Here is a 27,842-nt window from a genome sequence, read left to right on the forward strand (position 1 = left end):
CAAGGTCATACAGCGGTTTTCCAGGACAGGTTCCACTCGGAACAGGCTTCGCCAGGGTCGACCAAAGAAGTTGAGTCCACGTGTTCGGCGTCATATCCAGAGGTTGGCTTTAAAAAATAGACACATGAGTGCTGCCAGCATCGCTGCAGAGGTTGAAGACGTGGGAGGTCAGCCTGTCAGTGCTCAGACCATACGCCGCACACTGCATCAACTCGGTCTGCATGGTCGTCATCCCAGAAGGAAGCTGACGCACAAGAAAGCCCGCAAACAGTTTGCTGAAGACAAGCAGTCCAAGAACATGGATTACTGGAATGCCCTGTGGTCTGACGAGACCAAGATAAACTTGTTTGGCTCAGATGGTGTCCAGCATGTGTGGCGGCGCCCTGGTGAGAAGTACCAAGATAACTGTATCTTGCCTACAGTCAAGCATGGTGGTGGTAGCATCATGGTCTTGGGCTGCATGAGTGTTGCTGGCACTGGGGAGCTGCAGTTCATTGAGGGAAACATGAATTCCAACATGTACTGTGACATTCTGAAACAGAGCATGATCCCCTCCCTTCGAAAACTGGGCCTCATGGCAGTTTTCCAACAGGATAACGACTCCAAACACAACCTCCAAGATGACAACTGCCTTGCTGAGGAAGCTGAAGGTAAAGGTGATGGACTAAACCCAATTGAGCACCTGTGGCGCATCCTCAAGTGGAAGGTGGAGGAGTTCAAGGTGTCTAACATCCACCAGCTCCGTGATGTCATCATGGAGGAGTGGAAGAGGATTCCAGTAGCAACCTGTGCAGCTCTGGTGAATTCCATGCCCAGGAGGGTTAAGGCAGTGCTGGATAATAATGGTGGTCACACAAAATATTGACACTTTGGGCACAATTTGGACATGTTCACTGTGGGGTGTACTCACTTATGTTGCCAGCCATTTAGACATTAATGGCTGTGTGTTGAGTTATTTTCAGAAGACAGTAAATCTACACTGCTATACAAGTTGTACACTGACTACTCTAAGTTATATCCAAGTTTCATGTCTATAGTGTTGTCCCATGAAAAGATATAATGAAATATTTGCAGAAATGTGAGGGGTGTACTCACTTTTGTGATACACTGTATGTTAATGTGTGTGCGTAATTGTGTGTATGTATGGTTGAGTGTGTATGTCAGTGTGAATTAGTGAGTGTGTGTGTGTGTGTTAGTGTCTGTGTGTGTTTATGTAACTTAGTGTGTGTGTGTATTTGTTTGTGTGCATGTATGTGTGTGTGTGGGTGTGTGTATGTCAGAGTGAATTAGTGAGTGTGTGTGTGTGTGTGTTAGTGTGTGTGTTAGTGTCTGTGTCTGTGTATGTTTATGATAGTGTGTGTGTTAGTGTGTATGTAGATTTGGGGTGTGTGTGTGTATTTGTTAGTGTGTGTGTGTGTGTGTGTGTGTGTGTGTGTGTGTACAGATCACTATTAGAATGGGAGGAAATGCTGCTGACTGACTTCTTTCCTCCTCACATCGTCCTTCCTCCCTCATTCACTGGATCCCTGGATGTGTGGATCAGTGGATCGGTGGATTAGTGTATGAGTGGATCCCTGGGTTAGTGGATCAGTAAATCAGAAGATCAGTGGATCAGTGGATTAGTAAAGGGGTGGATCAGTGAACCAGTGGATCAGTAAAGGAGTGGATCGGTGGATCAGTGGATCCCTGGATTAGTGGATCAGTGGATCTCCACTCCTGCAGCTGCTCTCATCATGGATCTTCTGCTTCACTCTCTGATGGTTCTGATGCTGCTGCAGAGCTTCACCACTCGTGAGTACACCAGCCTCCATACTGCTCTCCTCTAGTCTAGAGAACCAGAACCAGAACCTTCATTAGAACCTTCATTAGAACCTCACAGTAGAGCCCACGTGTACTGAACCGTTTCTCAGGTCGTTCTCCTCACTCCACCATCAGGAACTCCATGAGGAACCATCACAGGCTTTACCTAATCGGTTCCTTTAGAGCAGAACTCAGAACCTTCTCTGATACTTCTGTTTGTGGAACCAGTTTGATCTGATTGTGGTTCTGATGATCATCTAGATGACTGAGAACCTTCTGGAATGATCATCAAACATCAGCAGAACGTTTAGATTTAAATTATTATTTATTTACAGAAGATAAATCAGGTTGAATTGTGGGTAAATAAAGAATCTATAATTATTTTCCTCTCTGAGTGTAATAAGTCACGTCTTTATTATTAATGAAACCTGGAGAAGAACCGAGAGCTGAAGATGTTACAGAGATTTTTTATTTAATTTTATATTTTAATTATTCTGATGATTCTGTTACACAGTTGTGTGCAAATGTTTGTGCACCCCAGTCAAATTCCTCTTCTCTTCATTTAATGCTACACTATGTGGTCTAAAGTATTGGGACACCTGACCGTGAGCTTGACCAAGATCTTTCCTTTGTAGCTTTACACCTTTGTGTAGTTCCATAACGTTCCTTCAGTCAGTACAGTCAGTGAGGTCAGGCCCTGATGTTAGAAGAGGAGAGAAGTTCTGGCTCTTAATCCAGAGTGTTGAGTTGGGTTGAGGGTTCATCAGGAGCTTCTTTGTGTACAAGTAGTCAATCCAGGTCTTTATAGAGCTCACTGATAGAGAAAGAGGAACTTCCCTAAACTGTTGCTTCAATGTTAAAAGCAAATCATTTACCTGTTGTGTATAAAAAGCTCGTTCTGTTACCTGAGTGCTGGTGGTCGAGGCATCAAGGCCTGGTCGTCTATCTAACATGTCATTTATCTAACACGATTCTTTTAGGAGCTGCACCCACCACACAGATATACAGGTATACAAGTACTGACTGTAGCTCTTCTGTTGCTCTGTACAGTTTGTCACCCCCTGTATCTCATTTATTAATCAAGATTATGAGCAGGTGATGTTTGGGTGGATCATTCTGAGCCCTGCACTGACACTAGGATGGTGTGTGTTGTGTGTGTATGAGTGTAGCAGGTGCAGCAGTGTTGTTGGGATTTATTAGGAACACAGTCTTTTTTACATCAGCTGGTGTTTTTATATTTTTGGATGGGGCACTGTTCAGCTCCCTGTATCAGACTGAGGTGTTTAAAAATCCCACCAACACGGCTGCACCTGCTACACTCAAACCAGTGGGTCGCAGTGGGTCTGGTTCCATTGGGGAACACTGGGCACAAGGCAGACGTACCCTGGGGAGGGCGCCAATCCACCATAGCGCTTCAGCACAGCTACCCCCCCCCCCTTAACAATACAGCCAATCATGTCTGTGTAGACGCCTGACCAGCCGATAGCACTGCTGATATTAGAACCTTGGTTCTTAGTGGTGGTGCGCCTGCTCCACCTGAGTGCAGAAATATATAAATGTATTATTTTGTTTCATGCACAGCAGCTTTTAATCTCATGGTGATGTAAAGCTTGTCTGACTGTGTACAGCTACAAAACAGACTTGTGGTTGTGGGTTCGAATCTCAGCAGAGCCACCAACCAGTCGGGCGTGTTTAAGGGAGGGAAGGTCAACATCTCTCCCCTCTGCTGCCATGATTTGCGCTATTTGGTGGTAGTGGTGGGGGTGGTCACATAGAGCTCAGTGTGTCTCTCCATACACAAAACTGGCAGGTGATAAAAAGCGGTTGCAGATTGGACTTGTGTGGTGATCCAGCTCTCCTTGATCAGACCAGGGTTGTGCATAAGACAGCGGATTCTAATCAGGAATTGGATATGACTAAATTAGCTTTTAGCATAAAGTGCCAGTTTTTCTGTATTTTTTAATGGTCGCAGTAGAATTGTTCCTATTTTTATGGGCACAGAGGAGTCGCCTGCTGTATCAGTGACGAGGATTTATCTAGAATTTTCTAGAATCGACTCATGTTGGTGACCGAAATTCTATTTGTTCAGTCGGTGTAGAAATAAAATCCCCCAGATGAAACAGCATCAGAGTAAAGACTTCAGGTTCAGGTGTGTTACGACCTCAGCAGGTGGGAGTTCCTCCACTAGAGGGGGCTGTTATCACTCACCTGGTGCTTCACATCACTGACGCTCTCTGTCCCTGTTTTTTCAGACGGCTTCCTGCTGGTTCACACCGGTACAGGACTGTGTTTGACCACGCAGAGCAGAGTGGTGGTGCTGCGGATCTGCGACCCCGACAAATTCAGTCAGGACTGGAACTGGACCCTGGATCTGAAGCTGAGACACGCCCGCTCGTCGGCGTGTTTATGGACAAACCCGGTGGTGGGTGTGACGCAGCACGCCCGCCTGGTGAAGATGGGGAGGTGTAACAGCGCCCCCTCGTGGAAGTGCTCAGACGAGCGGGGGACCCTCCACCTGGCTCAGTGGGAGATGTACCTGCACAAACTGGGCGAGAGGCTCGTGGTTCAGTACCAGCCCAAAAACTTCACATGGAGCCGATACAGCGTGGGCACCGACGGGACCAAGGTCCTAACACGCCTGTGCCCGGGAGCAGGTGAGCGACCACAACAACAACTCATGCAGGAGGTGGATTGGTTACTGTAAACTACTCCTCAGTGTTAGTGAGTGATGGATGAGGCTCTGATACCCCAGGATGAATTTGTACCGTCACGTGGTCCCAGGCTGAAGCAGGCAGAGACAAAATTACAACATTAAACAAAATAAAGACAAAATACTTAAATAAACAATAAATGAATAAATACAAATAATAAATAAATAAAAATAATAAATAATTATAATAAATTTAAAAATCATAAATAAAAATAGTAAGTAAATAATAAATAAATACATAAAATAATAATAACAAATAAATAATAAAAAATAAATAATAAAGAAATAAATAAAATAATAAAGAAATAAAGGAAATAATTATATATAAAATAAATACAAATAAATAATTATAATACATTTTTAAAAAGTAAGTAAATAATAAATAAATACATACCTAAAATAATAATAACAAATAATAAATAAATAATAAAGTAATAAATAAATTAATGAATTTAAAACATTAAACATTAAATAAATAAATAAATAAATAATAAAAAAATAAAATAAGAATCATTGTGTGTGTGTGTACGTGTGTTAAGGTCAGGGGTACAGGTGGAGTGTTTTCGAGGAGTGTAAGGACAGAGGCTTGTGTGTGTGTATTATTGTGTGTTTGTGTATTAATGTGTGTGTACGTGTGTGTGTTGAGGTCAGGGGTATAGGTGGAGTGTTTTCGAGGGGTGTACGAGGGTGAGGGGGGTGTATGGGGGGGGGGGGGTACGGGGCGGGGGTTCCTGATATCAGTTTCCTCACACATTGTGTTCAAGGCTGCAGCGTCACAGGAATGTCGGTCACACTGATTCATCCTGTACACACACACACACACACACACACACTCACATACACACACATATACACACACACAAATGCACACACACTTACATACATGCACACACACTCACTCACACACACACACACACATACATACACACACTCACATACACACACACATATACACACACACAAATGCACACACACTTACATACATACATGCACACACTCACATACACACACACATACACTCACACACACATTAACTTACATACACACACTCAATTACATACACAAACACACACACAAACACACACACACATATACTCACACACACACATTAATATATACACACACATACACTTACATACATACATACACTCACTTACACACACAAAACACACACACATATACAGTACATACACACACACTTACACTTACACACACACACACACACACAGACACATACACACACATACAAACACATACATACACACACATACACACACAAACATTAATATACACACACACACGCTTATATACATACACTTACATACACACACACACACTCTCTCTCTCTCACACACACACACACACACTCACATACTCACACACACACTTACACACACACACATACACTCACTCACACACACACACACATTCACTTACATACACACACACACACACATACAAATACACACATACACCCACAACTCCACATACACTTACACACACGTACACACACTAGACTAGCACTTTACACTGAGATGAAACGTGTCAGAAATAATCAGACCAAACAACGAGTGACCGTCCACAATCGAGCGAGTTTTGCAGTGCCAGTACAGTACAGCCTCAGAGCTCACGGTGATGTGAAGCTTGCTGGACTGTGAGCAGTATCACTGGTTGCTGGGTTACACCGACCGCCCCGGACGTAGTTTAAGTTCCTTTTAAAGCTTGTCCAGAGAGCGCAGTCAGACTAGCTGTGTTTATATGGGCACAGAGAAGTCAGCACAGTGTTCTTTACTAATGAGGAATGTCATCAGCAGGTCCATCAACCACTGGAGCAACCACCACCACCACCACCAGGATCCCGGTCACCTCCCACAGTGGGAACACCATCAGAAGCAGAACCAAGCGCACCAGGACGACTGGTACCAGTGAGGCCGCGCCCGCTAGCTCAGATCAAGAGAAACCCGCCCACACCGATCACGCCGGACTCTTCGTACGCGGACACGCTAGCACCAAGAAACAGGAAGTATTGACGGTCACGCAGCTCCCCCCGGAGGTCAGGAACCCGCCGAGTAACGTTACACAGGTCTCACACCCACGTACAAGGGGGGTCACCCAAATTACCCAGAATCCCCAGACGGGCGTGTCACTTCCTGCGCTCACCGATACCGAAACTGCAGCGCAAACTTTTGCTCCCGCCGCCGAAAAAAGCGCATCGACACAAAACGCTCAGAGCTGGAAGACGACGGCGGATCTGCCGGTCAGTCACCGCTCGGTGACGTCCAGAGACCAGAGGAGTAAAACACAGGGAGCTAACGGGAACGCTACGAGTACAGCGCCACCTACTGGAGACGCCACCGCGGCTACGTCAGCTACAACTAGCTTCAGTACTGAAGGAGCTAGAGCGGCGAAGACGAGCATTAAAAACAAAACTAGCAAGATGGGGTCAACAACTGCACCTTCATCTACATCTGCCCCTGCAACTAATGCTAACGGGGGGACTACAACTACCCCCTCAGCGACTACAACTACCCCTTCAATTACTACAACTACCCCTTCAACTACTACAACTACACCCTCAGCGACTACAACTACCCCTTCAACTACTACAACTACCCCTTCAACTACTACAACTACACCCTCAGCGACTACAACTACACCCTCAGCGACTACAACTACCCCTTCAATTACTACAACTACCCCTTCAACTACTACAACTACACCCTCAGCGACTACAACTACCCTTTCAACTACTACAACTACCCCTTCAACTACTACAACTACACCCTCAGTGACTACAACTACCCCTTCAACTACTACAACTACACCCTCAGCGACTACAACTACCCTTTCAACTACTACAACTACCCCTTCAACTACTACAACTACACCCTCAGCGACTACAACTACCCCTTCAACTACTACAACTACCCCTTCAACTACTACAACTACACCCTCAGCGACTACAACTACCCTTTCAACTACTACAACTACCCCTTCAACTACTACAACTACACCCTCAGCGACTACAACTACCCTTTCAACTACTACAACTACCCCCTCAGCGACTACAACTACCCCTTTAGCTACCAAAGCAAGTGGAACTATGTCTGTACCTGAAACTACAGAGGTAACTACAGAGACTAAAGCTGTCCGTACAACTACTGCTAACCGGGTGACTACAACTACCCCTTCAGATACTACAACTACCCCCTCAGCTACCAAAGCAACTGGAACTACATCTGTACCTGTAACTACAGAGGTAACTACAGAGACTACAGCTGCCCCTGCAACTTCTACTGCCCCTGCAGCTACTGATGCCCCAGGAACTACAACTACCCCTGCGACTACTGTTACCCCTGTGACTACAACTGTCCCTGGAACTACTGCTGCCCCAGGAACTTCAACTGCCTCTTTGACTACTGTTACCCCTGGAAGTACAACTGCCCCTGCGACTACTGTTACCCCTGTGACTACAACTGTCCCTGGAACTACTGCTGCCCCAGGAACTTCAACTGCCTCTTTGACTACTGTTACCCCTGGAAGTACAACTGCCCCTGGAACTACTGTTACCCCTGGAACTTCAACTGTCCTTGTAACTACTGTTACCCCAGGAACTACAACTGCAAGGGCAACTTCAGAAGCAACTACGAACCTTCAGACCTCTCCTCAGATCCTGATGACAACTGAACCTCTAACAACCTCCATCGTCACCTCCACCTCCACCTCCACCTCCACCACACCTCAGGTGAGTTCATATATATTTGATACTGATGAGCTATAGATACTCACTATATGGCCAAAAGTATGTGGACGCCCCAACCTGACTTCTGACTGAATAGAGGCACAAATTCCCACAGACGCCACGATTCCAAAGTCCTGTAGAAAGACTTCCAAGAATTAAAGGGATGATGTTAAAGCTATAAAGGAAAGACGGTGTCCCAATACTTTTGTCCATACAGTGTATATACAGGCTGTGAGAAAGTATGTGAACCCCTCCTGCTTTCTGACAGTTATTATGTAAAGCTGAGGGTGCGGGGCCTCGCTCAGGGGCCCAACAGTGCTAAGACCTTGTGATTATGGTTGCTGTAACTCCTCCATCACTGCAGCTCTTCAGCAAAAATCTTACAGCAATGTCAAATATATGTAGACAGCAGAATGTTCGGAAGTCCCTGGAGCTGAGAGGGTTAAGGGCCTCGGTCAAGGGCCCAACAGTGGCTGCATGGCAGAGGCGTGATTCGAACCCTCAACCTTGTGATTGACAGAGACTAGACTACCACAGTGTCCTTTCATAGTGGACGTTGTCTCAAAGCAGCTTTAGAGAGGAACCAGACGTGAAGAAGCAGCACAACACTGCATTATGGACACCTAGCATATAAGTAAACTTTGTGGGTATACAATTACTGACTGTGGTCTGTCTCTTACTCTGGCACATTTATCAATCAAAATGAACCACACAGAGCAGATAATGTGGGTGATCAAGGGTGGATCATTCTCAGCACTGCACTGACACTAAGATGGTCATGACATGGTAGTGTGTGTTGATCTGTGTATATACAGTGTATCACAAAAGTGAGTACACCCCTCACATTTCTGCAGATATTTAAGTATATCTTTTCATGGGACAACACTGACAAAATGACACTTTGACACAATGAAAAGTAGTCTGTGTGCAGCTTATATAACAGTGTAAATTTATTCTTCCCTCAAAATAACTCAATATACAGCCATTAATGTCTAAACCACCGGCAACAAAAGTGAGTACACCCCTAAGAGACTACACCCCTAAATGTCCAAATTGAGCACTGCTTGTCATTTTCCCTCCAAAACGTCATGTGATTTGTTAGTGTTACTAGGTCTCAGGTGTGCATAGGGAGCAGGTGTGTTCAATTTAGTAGTACAGCTCTCACACTCTCTCATACTGGTCACTGAAAGTTCCAACATGGCACCTCATGGCAAAGAACTCTCTGAGGATCTTAAAAGACGAATTGTTGCGCTACATGAAGATGGCCAAGGCTACAAGAAGATTGCCAACACCCTGAAACTGAGCTGCAGCACAGTGGCCAAGATCATCCAGCGTTTTAAAAGAGCAGGGTCCACTCAGAACAGACCTCGCGTTGGTCGTCCAAAGAAGCTGAGTGCACGTGCTCAGCGTCACATCCAACTGCTGTCTTTGAAAGATAGGCGCAGGAGTGCTGTCAGCATTGCTGCAGAGATTGAAAAGGTGGGGGGTCAGCCTTTCAGTGCTCAGACCATACGCCGCACACTACATCAAATTGGTCTGCATGGCTGTCACCCCAGAAGGAAGCCTCTTCTGAAGTCTCTACACAAGAAAGCCCGCAAACAGTTTGCTGAAGACATGTCAACAAAGGACATGGATTACTGGAACCATGTCCTATGGTCTGATGAGACCAAGATTAATTTGTTTGGTACAGATGGTCTCAAGCATGTGTGGCGGCAATCAGGTGAGGAGTACAAAGATAAGTGTGTCATGCCTACAGTCAAGCATGGTGGTGGGAATGCCATGGTCTGGGGCTGCATGAGTGCAGCAGGTGTTGGGGAGTTACATTTCATTGAGGGACACATGAACTCCAATATGTACTGTGAAATACTGAAGCAGAGCATGATCCCCTCCCTCCGAAAACTGGGTCGCAGGGCAGTGTTCCAGCATGATAATGACCCCAAACACACCTCTAAGACGACCACTGCTTTATTGAAGAGGCTGAGGGTAAAGGTGATGGACTGGCCAAGCATGTCTCCAGACCTAAACCCAATAGAACATCTTTGGGGCATCCTCAAGCGGAAGGTGGAGGAGCGCAAAGTCTCGAATATCCGCCAGCTCCGTGATGTCGTCATGGAGGAGTGGAAAAGCATTCCAGTGGCAACCTGTGAAGCTCTGGTAAACTCCATGCCCAGGAGAGTTAAGGCAGTTCTGGGAAATAATGGTGGCCACACAAAATATTGACACTTCAGGAACTTTCACTAAGGGGTGTACTCACTTTTGTTGCCGGTGGTTTAGACATTAATGGCTGTATATTGAGTTATTTTGAGGGAAGAATAAATTTACACTGTTATATAAGCTGCACACAGACTACTTTTCATTGTGTCAAAGTGTCATTTTGTCAGTGTTGTCCCATGAAAAGATATACTTAAATATCTGCAGAAATGTGAGGGGTGTACTCACTTTTGTGATACACTGTATATGAGTGTAGTAGGTGCAGCAGTGTTGTTGGGATTTATAAACAGAAAAATAAACAGGAAGTGTTGAGCAATAATATAAAAGTGTCACTCAGCCACGTCTCAGGCTTTGGGTCTCCTGAGTGAGATCACAGTGAGGATCTCTGAATGAAGAGAAGGTCTGGACTGCAGGTGGGTTCAGCACTGTTAGCTGCACTCTCTTACTACAAAGCCACACTGATGCAAGACATGCAGAAGGTGGATTGGTGTCTTACTGAAAGAAGCACGGATGTCTCTAGAAGCTCCGAAATGTGTTTGTTATCTTTACAGATGTGTTACCCATGCCACTGGCACTAACACCCCCCCTCCAAAACCAAGACAGGTGCAATATTTTAGGGAAGGTCCTTCATCAGACCACTGCACGTCTCGGGTGAGTCTGATTCTGGAGGAGTCGCTGCGTCTCTGGATGTTGATGATATTGTAGATGCAGCGGTGAACCACGTTAACAGATGAGTGTTTTCTGAAGCGTTTCCGAGCGCCACACGTCACAGAAGCGTGTCGGTTTTTAATGCAGCTCCACCTGAGGGATCGAAGGTCACGAACATTCAGTTCTGGTCCTTAATCTTGGCCACTTACACACAGATTATGCAGAGCGGTGAACCTCATTCTATCTGTCCAAAAGAGGCGCCGTACCGCGCCCCTGATCCGGTGTTTTAAAGCATCTTACTGCCGTCAAACTCGGAATTAGCGCATGATTACAAAAATCAATCGAATGAAGAAAGTAAAATATTTAATATTTCTCCCTGGTGCTGCTTTCTGTTCTTATTTGCACGTTTGTTTTGTAGCTTTGTTATTTTTTGGAAGCTGTAAGACGTTTAAGGCTCATGGAAACACATTCGAGTAGAAAGTGATTGGACAGTCGCTAAACAGAAGCGCAGGATTAGAAGTGAGAACGCGGAGGGTGTGTCGAGGGGAAAGTCGGACAGGAAGTCGGCAGGGTGGAGTGTCTGAGGAGGTTCAGAGAGCCAAAGGTGGAAATCAGGCAGCCGAGATCAGATTCCACCATCCAGACCAGCGAGAGGAAACATTTCTGCTCCGGCGTCCGAGCCCGGAGGAGCCGCGGTGCAGGATGCTGGGGTGTGAAAACTTCTGCTAGAATTGAAACATGGTAAGAGCTGCAGCGGCGGCGGCGTGATGTTGGCGTGGAACGGTTCCTGTGTTTGTGTTCTCGTCGTTCTCTGGAGGTTGGTTCAGGTCAGTAAACTCAGCAGCAGGTGAATCCAGGATGATTCTTTTATTATTTCATGTTTTTATTCTGAATGTTTGTGTTTCCTCTCAGCCTGAAACCACGGAGGAACCGGTCAGGTGCGCGGTGAACCGGACCCACACTCTGGTCTCCACCAGCTCGGCCATCGTCACCTTCACGTCGGCGGGAGATTTCTGTCTCTTCAGGCTGATCGACCGTCAGAACGGATCTGATCTGACCGACTGCAGCCCGAACCAAACCCACAGCAGCGGATTCGCCTGCACGCTGTCGGAGCTGATCCCCGGCGCCGCCTATCAGCTCAGGATCGTCTCCGGCACCGACGCCGAGAGCGCCGACGTCTCCTTTCAGACCGGTAAGTCTGCGTCCGCGGGTCTGGGCGTAGATTTCTTACAGAAAGGAAACACGTCACCAAGTCGGATTATTTTCATTCTGAGATACGAACATAAACACACTCGGACAGTCGGGAGTCTCAGCAGAGCTGCTGACCTGACCGGGCGTCCACACAGACACAGTCAGGCGTGTTTGAGGTAGGGAAGGTCGTACAGCGTCTCTCTGCTGCAGATCCTGCCATGATATGAGATCCCCGGGACTAACCCGGACGACCCTGACCTTAACCCTGAACCTAGTCCTAACCCTGACCCTAACCTGAATCCTAAACCCAACCTGACTCCAACCATAACCCTGATACTACTCCTAATCCTGACCCTAACCATGACTCTAACCTTGACCCTAACAGTCACATGGAGCTTAGCATGTTTCTCTGTACGCTATACGGCTCTCTGTGGGAACCCAAAACTGGCAGGTGATAAGAAGCGGTGCAGATTTGACATGTGTCAGAAAGGGTGTGTGCTGATCCGGCTGTTCTTGATCAGATCGGGGGTCGTGCAGGCATCAGCGCATTCACAGTCGGGAATTGGATATGACTAAATTGGAAGATAAAGGAGGGGAGAATTCAGAAAGAGTTTAAGTAAATAAATACAGGAAATGACATTTAAATTAAACAGAAATTCTTTTTATGTTGTACAGAGAAATGTACCTCTTTGTACCTGATTTGGACATACCCAGTTCCCCCTGTAGACTCACTCTGGCGAGCTCTGCCTGTCACACAGTGGGGTGCAGACTAGCACCTTCACTCTGGCAGATTTATACAAAGAGCCTCAGCATGTACAGAGGACCGAGATTCTCTCCACGTGTTCTAACACCCAGACTGTCCCGTCAGGTCAGGTCAGATGTATGTGGACAGCAGTTCTTTACAGTGGCTAGAATAAAGTCCGGTGGTGAATCAGCACAGATTCCATCACAAACCCTCCAACCCCCCCTCAGACCAGTCGAGCCTGTTTAAGCCCCCGAACTGAGTGAGTGTAGATCATTATGCCACCTGAGTGCCAACAAATCATTATTTTATTGATTATTTTATTCAGTCGCAAAGCTTTGCACTGTTGGGCCCCTGAGCAAGGCCCTTCATCCTCAGCTGCATAACATTTGTTCACATCCATCAGAAATCAGTTTGTTTCCAGAAGCTTCTCTCTCTGGCGTAGCCGCTTCCCTTCCCCATTGTTTCCCGTCTCTAACGGAAGCTGGAGGGGGGGGGGGGGGGGGGGGGCGTTGAGCGGGTTAAGTCCAGAATGCACCCATTCGAACTCTGCGCTGGGAGGCGTGATGGGTCCTCACCAGCGTGTTTCCTGATGTTCTCTGGGTGCTGGAGGTGATCTTCAGGACATCTGCAGCACCTCCCAGCGTGGTGTTAATCACACTTCCTGTGAAGGTCTGTGTTCCTGGACTCACTTCCTGTGAGGCTTTCTGTAAAAGCGCCGATTCTTCAGCAGGTCAAGTGATGAACGTTCCAAGTTCAGGAGAAAGTGGAGAGGAGAGTTTAAACCAGTAACACTGGTGCTGAACCAAAGCCAGACTCTGGTCATTGAAAGGCTTGGGATTTGTCAACATGACTGAGCTTTAGACGTCAGGATCAGGGTTCATCAGTACGATTGTGGTTTGGGTTTAGTTTAGTCAGTAGGACCAGGGTTTAGTCATTAGGTTGTAGTTTTGTTTATAAGTTGAGGACTAATTGAGTAGGTTTAGGGTTTAGATGATGAGTGTAGAATAAATCAATAGGCCTGGGGTTCAGTCTATAGGACTGGTTTATTGGGGGTTAGTCTGTAGGACTGGGTTAAGACAATGAGTTGAGGGTTCACTGATAACAGTGGGGTTTAGTCTTTAAACCCAGGTGTAGACAGTACGATGAGGGTTTAGTCGATAGGTCGTGGTTCTGTTTATAAGTTGAGGAGTAATTCAGTGGGGTTGGGGTTTATTTATAGAATTTATAGAATTGGGTCAGGGTTAGTTGGGTTATGGGTTTAGTTTATAAGAATGTGGTTTATTGATTGCAAGGGGGTTAGTCTGTAGGGTTCCCCGATAGGGTTTAGTCTTTAAAACTGGGTTTAGACAGTAGGACTAGGGCTTAGTCATTAGGTCATGGTCCTGTTTATAAGTTGAGGATTAATTCAGTGGGGTTTAGTTTATAGAATTGGGCTTAGACAATAAGCTACGGGTTTAGTCTATGGAACTGGGGTTTCGCCCATATCTTGAAATACAAGGTTAGGGATTGGGTCAGGATTAGGGTCAGGGTTAAGGTCAGGGGTTAGGGTCAGGCTTAGCATTAGGGTTAAGGTTGGAGTTAGGGTCATGGGTTAGGATTATGGCCCAGGTCAGTATTATGGTTAGGATCAGGGTCAGGACTGGGTTCAGTTGATAGACCTGGGATTTAGTCTGTAGGATTTGGTTGAGATTAGGTGGGATTAGTTGGGGTTTAGATGATTGAGTGGTTGGGCTGAAGCTTTAGTGATCAGGTCCATGTTTGGGGTTTTTTATGAGGGTGGGACTCGGTCGCACCCTTGATCTCCTTGATCCTTGATCCTTACTATTCCAATAAGGGATGGAACCCACAACGTTCTGGTTTCTAAACCTGGATGGTTTGGGATGAACGTTGGTGTAAACTGATGAAGAGCCCCGCCCGAGGTACCTGAGTGACTGTAATGACGTCTCTGTGTCCCTGTAGACCCGGACCGACCGACGGGACTGGAACTGATCCCGGATGATTCCTCCAGTCCAGGGGTGAGGATCAGCTGGTCCAGATCTCGAGGGCGTGTCGACTGGTATGAGCTAGTGCTGGAGTCGAGAACCAGTGCCAGTAAGAGAACCGAGGTTTCGGGAAGCGCCGCGACCCGCTCAGGTTTCACAGAGCTCAGCCCAGGAACCCGCTACACGCTACACCTAGTGGCCAGAAGTGGGAATAAAACGTCTACAGCTGCTACAGGGAGCGTGGTGATGGGTACGTCTGTCTTTATTTAGATTTACCTGCTAGCAAAATCCATCCAATAATATTAACACTTTATTTATTTATACGTTATAAACCACAGTTATGTACAAATGGACAAATAGATCTTCTCAAATCTTTATTTAACTGATAAACGTTTAGACTCTGTGTGTAATAGAGTTTCCGGTTGTGTTTCCTGATGCCGCGGTGGCCTGTGTTGAGTAACAACGTTTTTCCGAAGCTCTCCCGATCTCATGTGCTCTTATTCTGCCTCCGTCCGACTTTTTTGGAGTCTGTTAGAGCATCAGATTTTAACCGTGTTAATCAGTGAAACTTTATCAGTTAAATAAAGACTGAGAAGTTTGATGACGTCTTTGACCTGTTGACCTCGTTTGGTTTCTGGATGTTTATTTCCCCTCGCAGCTCCGTCGGCGGTGAGCGCTCTGAACGTCTCCGCCGCCTCCGCCCGCGTCGACGTGTCCTGGCTGCCTGGGCCGGGCCAGAGAGAGGCATTCTGGGTAATTCTGAGTCACGGGGACGCACTCATCCGGAACGCGAGCTTCAAAAGCTCAGAGACATCCTGCACCCTGGACGAGCTCCGCCCGGGGACGCGGTACAGGGTCACCGTGGTAACGGAGGCGCTCGGGAAACGACGAAACGTCACCGAAGACGTTCAGACAGGTCAGGAGGATCATTATCTCTCCCCTATTTCTTCCAGTTTAGTCATAGCCGGTTCCTCATCCTCTGCTGGAGACCCTGATAGTGTACGAGGAGGGTATGTTCTCCTGACACGCCCTCCCTCCCTCCCTCCTTCTTATGTCCCCGTACTTCGGTGGATCAGTGCGTGAGGTCGGTCTCACACATGGAGAGTCACGCCCTGATCTCCACGTTCCTCCACTTCTGTACAGGCGCCTCGAGCTCGCAGACCCCGCCCACTTTTTTAGTCACGTCTTTTCCCACCCGTCATAACCAACTACATTTACAACATTTACTGTAGCAGAGCGACTTCTAATTAGGACCGAATATCACGCAAGCAACTGCGCATTGAGGGCCTTGCTCAGGGGCCCAACAGTGGTAACCTGGTAGATGTGGGAGTTGAACCAGTGACCTTCAGATTACTCGACCATCCTTTCTGCCTCTCTGTGGATCTGTTTGTTTCCTGAATATTAATATAAACTGTGGTTGTGGGTGGTTGTGGGTGCAGCTCCGGCTCCTGTGACCCGTCTGAGACTGGACAGCGAGGGCGGTGAGGACTCTCTGAAGGCCTCCTGGTTTCCTGCGGAGGGTGGAGTGGACCGATACCTCGTCTCCTTAAGCTCCTCCTCGCCCTCCATCAAACAGGAAGCTGCACTCCTGCCCAACACGTCCTATTGGCTCTTCAGAAACCTGTCACCTGGAGGAGCCTATCAGGTGACAGTGAGGACTGAGACGGGTGACCTGAGCGCCGAGGCTAAAGCTACAGGTAGAACAGGTGAGTTCAGGCTCCGCCCACTCGTTCCGCTCGGTCGGGCGTCAGTTTTCTGACTGATCGTGTCCTTGTTTCTTCTGTAGTTCCAGCGAAGCCTGAACGCTGTACGTTAGAGGGTGTCGGAGACCCCCCGGCGTCTCTAAGGTTGTCCTGGTCGCCCCCTGCAGGACAGTGGGAGCATTACGCTCTGCTGCTGATGAACGGCTCGTCTGTGTTAATCAACCAGACCGCAGACAGGGCGGCGCTAGAGTTCCTGTTCTCCAGCGGAGCCTTGGTACCCGGGCGGTTATATGACGCTGAGGTTACCGTGTTCAGTGGATCCTTAACCAACACGCAGCGCTGTCAGGGAAGACTTGGTTAGTGTGACGATCATCTGTGTTTATTTACTGGTTCTTCAGTCTGGGGTTCTAACTCACCACTGGAACCAGTCCTCAACTTGAGTTCTGTAGAGCATAACTTCAGTGTTTCCTCCTGAACCTTGATGAGAGACCACTGTTCCACTCAGGTGTGTGTGTGTGTGTGTGGATTGTACACTCGTTTACTCTGCGTGTGTTTCTGTGTCCTTCAGCTCCGCCTGCTGTTCGGCAGCTGCACGTACGCCACAGCGATGAGAGGTCGGTGTGTGTTCAGTGGCGCCCCCCGCTGGGGGAGTGGGACGGGTACACGGTGTACCTGAGGGAGGGCGGAGGAGGGGCGGAGCAGCGGCGCCAGCTGGGCGGAGAGGCGGGCGAGGTGACCTTTAATAACCTCTCACCCGGAAAAACCTACAACATCACCATTATAACACACAGCGGCGAGAGGAACACGCCCACCTCCATCATCACACACACCGGTGAGATACACACACACACACACACACACACACCACACACCTCCATCATCACACACACCGGTGAGATACACACACACACACACACCACACACCTCCATCATCACACACACCGGTGAGATACACACACACACACACACACCACACACCTCCATCATCACACACACCGGTGAGATACACACACACACACACACACCACACACCTCCATCATCACACACACCGGTGAGATACACACACACACACACACACCACACACCTCCATCATCACACACACCGGTGAGATACACACACACACACACACCACACACCTCCATCATCACACACACCGGTGAGATACACACACACACACACACACCACACACCTCCATCATCACACACACCGGTGAGATACACACACACACACACACACCACACACCTCCATCATCACACACACCGGTGAGATACACACACACACACACACACCACACACCTCCATCATCACACACACCGGTGAGATACACACACACACACACCACATACACACACCACACACACACACACCTCCATCATCACACACACCGGTGAGATACACACACACACACACACACACACACACACACACACACCACATACACACACCGGTGAGATACACACACACACACACACACACACACACACCACATACACACACCGGTGAGATACACACACACACACACACACCACACACCTCCATCATCACACACACCGGTGAGATACACACACACACACACACACACCACATACACACACCGGTGAGATACACACACACACACACACACCACACACCTCCATCATCACACACACCGGTGAGATACACACACACACACACACACACACCACATACACACACCGGTGAGATACACACACACACACACCACACACCTCCATCATCACACACACCGGTGAGATACACACACACACACACACACACCTCCATCATCACACACACCGGTGAGATACACACACACACACACACACCACACACCTCCATCATCACACACACCGGTGAGATACACACACACACACACACCACATACACACACCGGTGAGATACACACACACACACACACCACACACCTCCATCATCACACACACCGGTGAGATACACACACACACACACACCACACACCTCCATCATCACACACACCGGTGAGATACACACACACACACCACACACCTCCATCATCACACACACCGGTGAGATACACACACACACACACACCACAACCTCCATCATCACACACACCGGTGAGATACACACACACACACACACCACACACCTCCATCATCACACACACCGGTGAGATACACACACACACCACACACCTCCATCATCACACACACCGGTGAGATACACACACACACACCACACACCTCCATCATCACACACACCGGTGAGATACACACACACACCACACACCTCCATCATCACACACACCGGTGAGATACACACACACACACACACCACACACCTCCATCATCACACACACCGGTGAGATACACACACACACACACACAGGTGAGATAAACACACACACCACATACACACCACACACCTCCACCACAATCAGCACACATACAGGTTATTTATTCACACTTGTGTGTGTGTGTGTGGTGTGTGTATGTGGTGTGTGTGTGTGTGTGTGTGTGTGTTCAGTACCCGCGGCCGTGTCGGAGCTGACGGTGAGTAACGATGGATCCTCGAGTTCTCTGACCGTGAGCTGGACCGGTGCTGAGGGTGAGATGGATTGGTACCGGGTTCTGCTCATCCAGAACAGCGTGGTGATCAGGAACGAGAGTGTGACATCACAACACACCTCCCACAGCTTCCACGCACTGAGGAGCGGCGCCCTCTACAGGGTGGTGGTGATCACGCTGAGGAACGGCGTGCCCTCCAGACAGCGGGTGGCAGAGGGCCGCACCGGTACGACCCATCACTCCCAGCCTCACGCTCTGATCGAGATGTTCGATTTTGTGACATCACAATGACCTGTGTCTGTGTGTGTGATTGGCAGTGCCCGCGGCGGTGGGCGGAGTCTCGGTCAGCAATAACGGCCGGGGGGATTTCCTCAGCGTGTGGTGGCGTCCGGCGCCGGGCGAGGTCGACTCGTACTCCGTGGTGCTCGGTCACCATGGCAACGTCATCCACACCCACAACGTTTCCAAGTCCAGCCCGGAGTGTGTGTTCACCTCGCTGGTGCCGGGGCGACTGTACAACATCAGCATCAACACACACAGCGGGGGGTACAGCACCGGCACCGTGGTGCAGGAGAGAACACGTGAGAGCACACACACACACACACACACACACACATACACCACACGGCCAAAAGTATACGGACACCCCTCGCATGATGAGGTTCTGTACAGTGTGTTCAGCTACAACAGCTGCTAATGGAAAGAATCATTTAGTAGAAAAAGTTCAGCTGATAACACGCTTCCATTTTTGTGTCAACAGTTTGGGGAAGGCTCGTACCTGTTCCAAAAAAATATGGACATTCAATTATTTGGTGTTCAGTAGGATTGAGGTCAGTTCACTTCATGCACAAAGACACAGTCGTGCTGGAACAGAGCAGGAAAGAGCCTTCCCCAAACTGTTTTAGAAGCTTTTCATTTGTATTATATCACTGATTGAATGCATATGTTAGTAGTGAGTGAGATTAAAACAGTTTAAAGTAATAATTAAGACGGTGTCCATAAACTTTTGGTCATTTAGTGCAGCGATAAATGTGCATGTGTTTGTATTTTAGCGTGACTGGCGCCCCCTGCTGGGACCGGAGTGTGTGACAGCCTGTCAAAATAATTACACCCACATACGCAAGCATAAAATCTCATATTGTGTGTGTGTGTGTGTGTGTCTGTACGTGTGTGTGTCTGTATTGGATGTTTATATGTGTGTTTGTATCTATGTATGTTTATGTACATGTTTGTGTGTATGTGTGTGTTTGGGCTTGTACGTGTGTATATACAGTATATAGGTGTGTGTGTGTGTGTGTGTATGTGTGTGTGTGTACTCGTGTGTACTTGTGTGTGTTTGCACTTGTACATGTGTGTGTGTATGTGTCTGTTTATGTACACCATGTTTGTGTGTGTACTTGTGTGTATGTGTGTGTACATGTGTGTGTTTGGGCTTGTGCATGTGTGTGTGTGTGTGTGTGTGTATGTGTGTGTGTATATATATGTGTGTGTAAACGTGTGTGTATATACGTGTGTGTGTGTATCAGAGCCGTCGCCCGTGCTGAGCCCGCGGGTGACCCACATGGCGAGTGACGACTCTCTGAGGGTGGACTGGCGTCGTGCCCTCGGTGATTTGGATTTTTACCAGCTGGTGGTGAAACACAACAACGTGATCCAGCACAACCGCACACTCACACCCCATCAGGACGAGTGTGTGTTCACCCGGCTCGAACCCGGCCGACTGTACACCGTCACCATCTACACCTGGAGCGGCAAATACCACAGCAGTGTGTCCACACACGGCAGGACATGTGAGTGTCTCACACACATACACACACACACTATACACACACTTACACACTATACACACACACACACACACGCGGCAGGACATGTGAGTGTCTCACACACATACACACACACACTATACACACACTTACACACTATACACACACACACACACACGCGGCAGGACATGTGAGTGTCTCACACACATATACACACACACACTATGCACACACTTACACACTATACACACACACACACACACACGGCAGGACATGTGAGTGTCTCACACACATACACACACACACTATACACACACTTACACACTATACACACACACACACACACGCGGCAGGACATGTGAGTGTCTCACACACATACACACACACACTATACACACACTTACACACTATACACACACACACACACACGCGGCAGGACATGTGAGTGTCTCACACACATACACACACACTATACACACACTTACACACTATACACACACACACACACACGGCAGGACATGTGAGTGTCTCACTTACACACATACACACACACACACATGTACACACACTATACACACATCTACACACACACACACATATACACACACGTACATAAACAGACACAGATGCACACATACTATATACACACATACACATGGCAGGATATGTGATTGTCTCACACACTCATATACACACACTATACATACACACACACACACACACACTATACACACAGTCATATACACACACTACACATATACACACACACTCACAAGGCAGGACATGTGATTATTTTACACACACACACACATACTGTACACATATATACACACCCTACACACACATGGCAGGACACATGAGTGTCTCTCACACACACACACACACACACACACACACAATATACATACATACACATGGCAGGACATGTGAGTGTCTCACACACACATGTACACACTCTATACATACACACACACACTATACACATACACAAACTTTCACACACACACACACACACACACACACACACACACATTATCATATTACTTCTACTACTAATAAATATATGAATTATAACAATAAGTATAATTATGAATATAACAAAATGATAAGAAATAAAATCATTATAATAATAATGTCATAACAATGTAATTACACTGTTATATCATTATTATATGATCACATGTATTTAAATGTTGATCAGGATCTTTGTGTACTGTGATGTTATGATGTATAATAATAAATGATGTATAATAATAAATGATGTATAATAATAAATGATGTATAATATCATGTAGAGCTGATTCTCTTCTGTTCTCTCTCTCAGTGCCGGCGGGGGTTCGTAACCTGACGGTTTCCTCTCAGGGTACGGAGGAGCTGAGCGTGGTCTGGGTCTCAGCGCCGGGTGATGTGGATCACTATGTGATTCAGCTCCTCTATAACGATATGAAGGTTCTTCCTCCCATCACGCTGAGCAGCAGCACCGAGCGCTTCGTCCTGTCGTCACTCACACCCGGACGCCTCTACAAGATCCTCGTCTCCACCATCAGTGAGCCCAACCTGAGCACCCGCTTCACCGAGGGGCGTACTGGTGAGGGAGCGCCACCCAACTCATCACTTATTCACCCACTCATCCAGTTATCCATTCACTCACTCATACACTCACATGTGTGTGTGTGTATGTGTGTGTGTGTGTGTGTATATATGTGTGTGTGTGTATGTGTGTATATATGTGTGTGTGTGTGTGTGTGTGTATGTGTGTATATATGTGTGTGTTTCCTCTCTCTCAGTCCCCAGTAAAGTGAAGAACATCCACGTGAGTAACGTGGAGGACATTTCGGGACTGAGGGTGAGCTGGACCCCCTCTCAGGGGGACGTGGACAGTTACTGTGTGTTCCTGTTCGGACCCGACGGCGTCCTCGAGACGCGCCCGGTTCCCAAACACGCTAACGAGGTTAGCTTCAGCTCGCTCCAGCCTGGAGAGGCGTACACAGTCCGGGTGCAGTCTAACAGCGGCGACTTACACAACAACAACACGGTCACTGCACGTACAGGTACCCCAACCCCCCTAAACCCCCCCCAAAATACCCCCCCAGACATATTTGAAATACTCTTCATGACCTAAAGTATGTGGACACCTCCACATGAGCGCTTTGTCCCTACGACAGCCTCCATTCTTCAGTTTCTACAGTTTCTAATCATTCCTGTGAGAATTTGTGCCTGTTTAGTCAGTTGAGCATTTCTAAGGTCAGAAACGAGGCCTGGCTGTGTCAGTCAACATTCCAGTTTATCCCAGAGAACTGTCCAGGCCACTGTAGTTCCTTCACACCAAACTCGAGGTGTCCACAAACTTTCGGTCATGTTCCTGCACGTTTCGGGTTCTGACCTCTCTCCTCTCTCTCCTCTCTCTCCTCTCTCTCCGCTCTCGCCCCCCGGTGCGTCAGTCCCGGCCCCGGTGGAGTCCCTGCGTGTGGGTGGTGCGCTCAGCGTGGACAGTGTGTATGTGAGCTGGCACGCCGGGCGGGGTGTGTGTGACGGGTACAGCGTGCTCCTGCAGGACGAGCGGGGTTTGGTCCTCAGTAACACCACCCTGCCCCCCGAGTCCCTGCAGCACCGCTTCGACCAGCTCACCGCCGGCAGGAAGTACCGCATCCTGGTGCGCTCACTGAGCGGCGGGGTGCAGAGCAAAGCGGCCGCCGCCGAAACCCGGACATGTACGTAACGCGCCGCCGTCCTGCACACGGACTGATGACCTCACGTCTTTCCTGGTGCTCACCTGGACGCTCTGTGTGTCCTGCAGGTCCGGCGTCGGTCTCTGACCTCTCTGTCCTGAGTCGCTCCGTCTCGGCTCTGTCTCTCAGCTGGGCTCCTCCTGCGGGGGAATACGACGGGTTCACCGTCTACCTGTCCAGGGGCGAGGATTCGGTTCAGGACCGGCGCGTCGGAGGAGCGGCGATGAGGACGTGCACCTTCTCCCACCTGAAAGCAGGAACCGAGTACAGAGTAACAGTACTGACGCAGAGCGCCACGCTCACCAACAACGTCTCCGTCAGTGCCAGGACAGGTACCCACAACCTTCATATAACCTTTATATAACCTTTATATAACCTCCGTCAGTGCTAGGTACCCCTAACCTTTATATAACCTTTATATAACCTCTGATGAAATTTTGGTTGTTTCTCCAGTGCCAGCTGCAGTGACCGGTGTACGCATGGACAGCGGGAACAGGAGCGACGCCCTGTACGTGAGCTGGCACGGCGCGGTCGGGGAGGTGAGCGGGTACACCGTCGCCCTCTACAGCTCTGACCAGTCGCAGCATTTTGAGCAGCATCTCGGCGCTGAAACCAGGAAGCACGTGTTTCTGGACTTGGTACCCGGACGCCTCTACTCCACCACCGTCACCACCCACAGTGCCAACCTCACCAACGAGGCCACCACCTCCGCCAGGACCGGTGAGAACATGAACACTCAGAGAGATGAATAATGGTCATGTGTGGATGGATGGATGATTATATGAATGGATGGATAAGATAAGATAAGATAAGATAAGATAAGATAAGATAAGATAAGATCGCCTTTTATTATCCCACAGGGGGAAATTTGTAGTGTTACAGCAGCTTTCAAGAATACAGAAAATAGAAAATTACAAAAAGTTTACATGTATGTACACATATACTAAATAGTAAGAATATGTAAAAATTACAAAAATATAAACAGTATTTATATATGAAGTTAACCAAATGCACAGTTATTAAAAAATATTGCACAATTGGATGATGGATGGATGGATGGATGATTAGATGGATGGATGATGGATGATGGATGGATGATGGATGGATGGATGGATGATGGATGGATGAGTAGATGAGTGGATGGATGATGGATGATGGATGGATGATGGATGGATGATGTATGATGGATGGATGATGGATGGATGGATGGATGGATGATGGATGGATGATGGATGGATGAGTAGATGAGTGGATGGATGATGGATGGATGATGGATGATGAATGGATGGATGATGGATGGATGGATGAGTAGATAAGTGGATGGATGATGGATGGATGATGGATGGATGGATGATGGATGGATGGATGAGTAGATGAGTGGATGGATGATGGATGGATGAGTAGATGAGTGGATGAATGATGGATGGATGAGTAGATGAGTGGATGAATGATGGATGGATGATGGATGGATGGATGATGGATGGATGATGGATGGATGGATGATGGATAATGGATGATGGATGGATGGATGATGGATGGATGATGGATGATGGATGGATGATGGATGGATGGATGATGGATGGATGATGATGGATGGATGGATGATGGATAATGGATGATGGATGGATGGATGGATGATGATGGATGGATGGATGATGGATAATGGATGATGGATGGATGGATGGATGATGGATGGATGATGGATGGATGGATGATGGATGGATGATGAATGATGGATGGATGATGGATGGATGAGTAGATGAGTGGATGATGGATGGATGATGGATGGATGATGGATGAGTAGAGTAATGGATGGTGGATGGATAAATGGATGAATGAGTGAAATGAACGTGTGGATATATCCGTTTCCCCTGCAGCTCCGAAGCCGCCGGCCTCGTTCTCGTACGGCGAGGTCACCAACACCACGGTGGAGGTGATGTGGACGCCGCCGGACGGTTCCGATTTTACCGACTTTGATCTGCAGTGGGTCCCGGGCGACGCCCTCTCGGTGAAGAACCCGTACCAGAGCCCCACCGCGGGCAGCCGGCTGCTGACGGGTCTTCACCCGGGACGCCTGTACACCCTGAGCCTGAGGACCGTCAGCGGGGGCGGAGAAGGTCTCACCACCTACAGCGCGCCGGTCTGCAGGAGCATCAGAACCAGTCAGTACAGTAATCCTCTAGATCTGGTGGAACGTTTGGTAATGATACGCTGGTGTGTGCTGATGTGTGTGTGTGTAGCATGTGCAGCAGTGTTGTTGGGATTTATTTGAAGAACTACTAGCCTTTATTTATCATATATATGTTTACATTTTTCTGTTTCCCAGCTTGGTTGGAATTGTACGGATTCTTGTTAGGAGTGACGAGGATGGACGAGATCAGGAGGGAGTTTATTAGAAGGATGGAGCAGGTCCTGAAGTTTGGGAGATCAGACTGAGACGATCTGAGCATGTGCAGTAGAGGGATGAGAGTTCTATAGTTCTATCGGGAGAAGGTGCTGATGAGGAGGTTTATGGATGAGGTGAGGGAGAAGCTGTGGGTGATGAGATGAAGATGCTGAGGTTCTTGTTAGGAGTGAAGAGGATGGACGGGATCAAGAGGGAGTTTGTTAGAAGGACGGAGCAGGTCCTTAAGTTTGGGAGATCAGACTGAGACGATCTGAGCATGTGCAGAGGAGGGATGAGAGTTCTATAGTTCTATAGGGAGAAGGTGATGAGGAGGAGGTTTATGGATGAGGTGAGGGAGAAGCTGCACGTGGTTGATAGAACAGAAGTGGTTCAGGACAGGTCCTGGTTCCTCTTAAGGCTTCTTACTCCAACACTTTAGGGAGTCGTCCTGCCTCTCCTCTCCCTCCTCTTGGTGCTCAGTTGAGGTTGGGACCTGTGGTGAACCTGTAGGGATTTTTAGATGAACCCATCATGCTCTTCTGAAGTTCTACGCATGTCTGTTTTCAGAACCTCAGAGGATCTGGAGTCTCCACTGTCGGCCCCTGAGCTCGTCGGCCGTCTCGTGCTCGTGGAGCGCCCCGCGCTCGGATTTCGACGCGTACGCGGTGGAGTGTTTCCGGCAGGACTCGGGGGCGCTGGTGTACTCCAGGAGGACGCGACCCGACACCACGCTGTACCACATCACCGACCTGGTACCCTACAGACACTACAGCGTCTCCGTCAGGGTCATCTCAGAAAACATGAGCAGCGACTCGGTCGTGGACAGTGTGGTCACCATGATCGACCGTGAGTACACACACACACACACACACACACACACACACACATACACACACACACACACACACACACCATGTTCCTAATTAGTGTGTTAGTGTGATAACTCTGTGTGTGTGTGTGTGTGTGTGTAGGACCCCCCCTGCCCCCTCTCTCCACCCGGGTGAGTGAGGAATCGGCTCACATCACCAAGTCCTCCATCTTCTTCCACTTTAACTGCAGCTGGTTCAGCGATGCCAACGGAGCTGTCAAGTTCTTCACCATCACAGTGACCGAGTCAGACGGTCAGAACATAAAATTATTATTATTATTATTATTATTATTATTATTATTATTATTATTATTATTATTATATTTATTATTGTTATTATTATTTTGTATTTATTATTATGTATTATTATTATTATTATTATTATTATATTTATTATTGTTATTATTATTTTGTATTTATTATTATGTATTATTATTATTATTTTATATTTATTATTATTTATTTTTATTTATTTTTATTATGATTATATTTATTATTATTTATTATTATATTTATTATTATTATTATTATATTTATTATTATTATTTAATTCACTAATTATTATTTATTTATTATTGTTTTAGTATATTAATTATTTTATTATTATTATCATTATTTTCATTTATTATATTATTATATTATTATTTTATTTTATTGTATTATTATTATTATTATATTTTTTATTTTTTATTTAATTGTATTATTTATTTATTTTATTTTATTGTATTCTTATTATTATATTTATTATTATTATTACATTTACTATTTATTATTTATTTATTTTTATTTTATTATATTAATTAATTATTTTATT

At 47.3% G+C, this 27,842-nt stretch overlaps 1 protein-coding gene across 1 annotated transcript in view; it reads left to right on the plus strand.

Moving 5' to 3' along the window:
- Positions 1-1,701: 1,701 nt before the first annotated feature.
- LOC134319205 (receptor-type tyrosine-protein phosphatase beta-like) overlaps positions 1,702-27,842 on the plus strand; it is a 36,410-nt gene continuing 10,269 nt past the window's right edge. Inside the window, exons 1-20 of the mRNA XM_063000247.1 lie at positions 1,702-1,791; positions 4,053-4,454; positions 6,325-8,255; positions 12,024-12,303; positions 15,007-15,279; positions 15,688-15,945; positions 16,469-16,735; positions 16,816-17,088; positions 17,301-17,564; positions 19,239-19,505; positions 19,597-19,860; positions 20,806-21,069; positions 22,370-22,633; positions 22,833-23,096; positions 23,487-23,756; positions 23,843-24,106; positions 24,228-24,494; positions 25,652-25,936; positions 26,728-27,006; positions 27,132-27,281. Coding sequence (XP_062856317.1) covers positions 1,734-1,791; positions 4,053-4,454; positions 6,325-8,255; positions 12,024-12,303; positions 15,007-15,279; positions 15,688-15,945; positions 16,469-16,735; positions 16,816-17,088; positions 17,301-17,564; positions 19,239-19,505; positions 19,597-19,860; positions 20,806-21,069; positions 22,370-22,633; positions 22,833-23,096; positions 23,487-23,756; positions 23,843-24,106; positions 24,228-24,494; positions 25,652-25,936; positions 26,728-27,006; positions 27,132-27,281 — 6,844 coding nt within the window. The 5' untranslated portion in view covers positions 1,702-1,733. The remainder of the gene's footprint in view (positions 1,792-4,052; positions 4,455-6,324; positions 8,256-12,023; positions 12,304-15,006; positions 15,280-15,687; positions 15,946-16,468; positions 16,736-16,815; positions 17,089-17,300; positions 17,565-19,238; positions 19,506-19,596; positions 19,861-20,805; positions 21,070-22,369; positions 22,634-22,832; positions 23,097-23,486; positions 23,757-23,842; positions 24,107-24,227; positions 24,495-25,651; positions 25,937-26,727; positions 27,007-27,131; positions 27,282-27,842) is intronic.

Source organism: Trichomycterus rosablanca, chromosome 8 (assembly GCF_030014385.1).
Source record: "Trichomycterus rosablanca isolate fTriRos1 chromosome 8, fTriRos1.hap1, whole genome shotgun sequence".
NCBI lineage: Eukaryota > Metazoa > Chordata > Actinopteri > Siluriformes > Trichomycteridae > Trichomycterus > Trichomycterus rosablanca.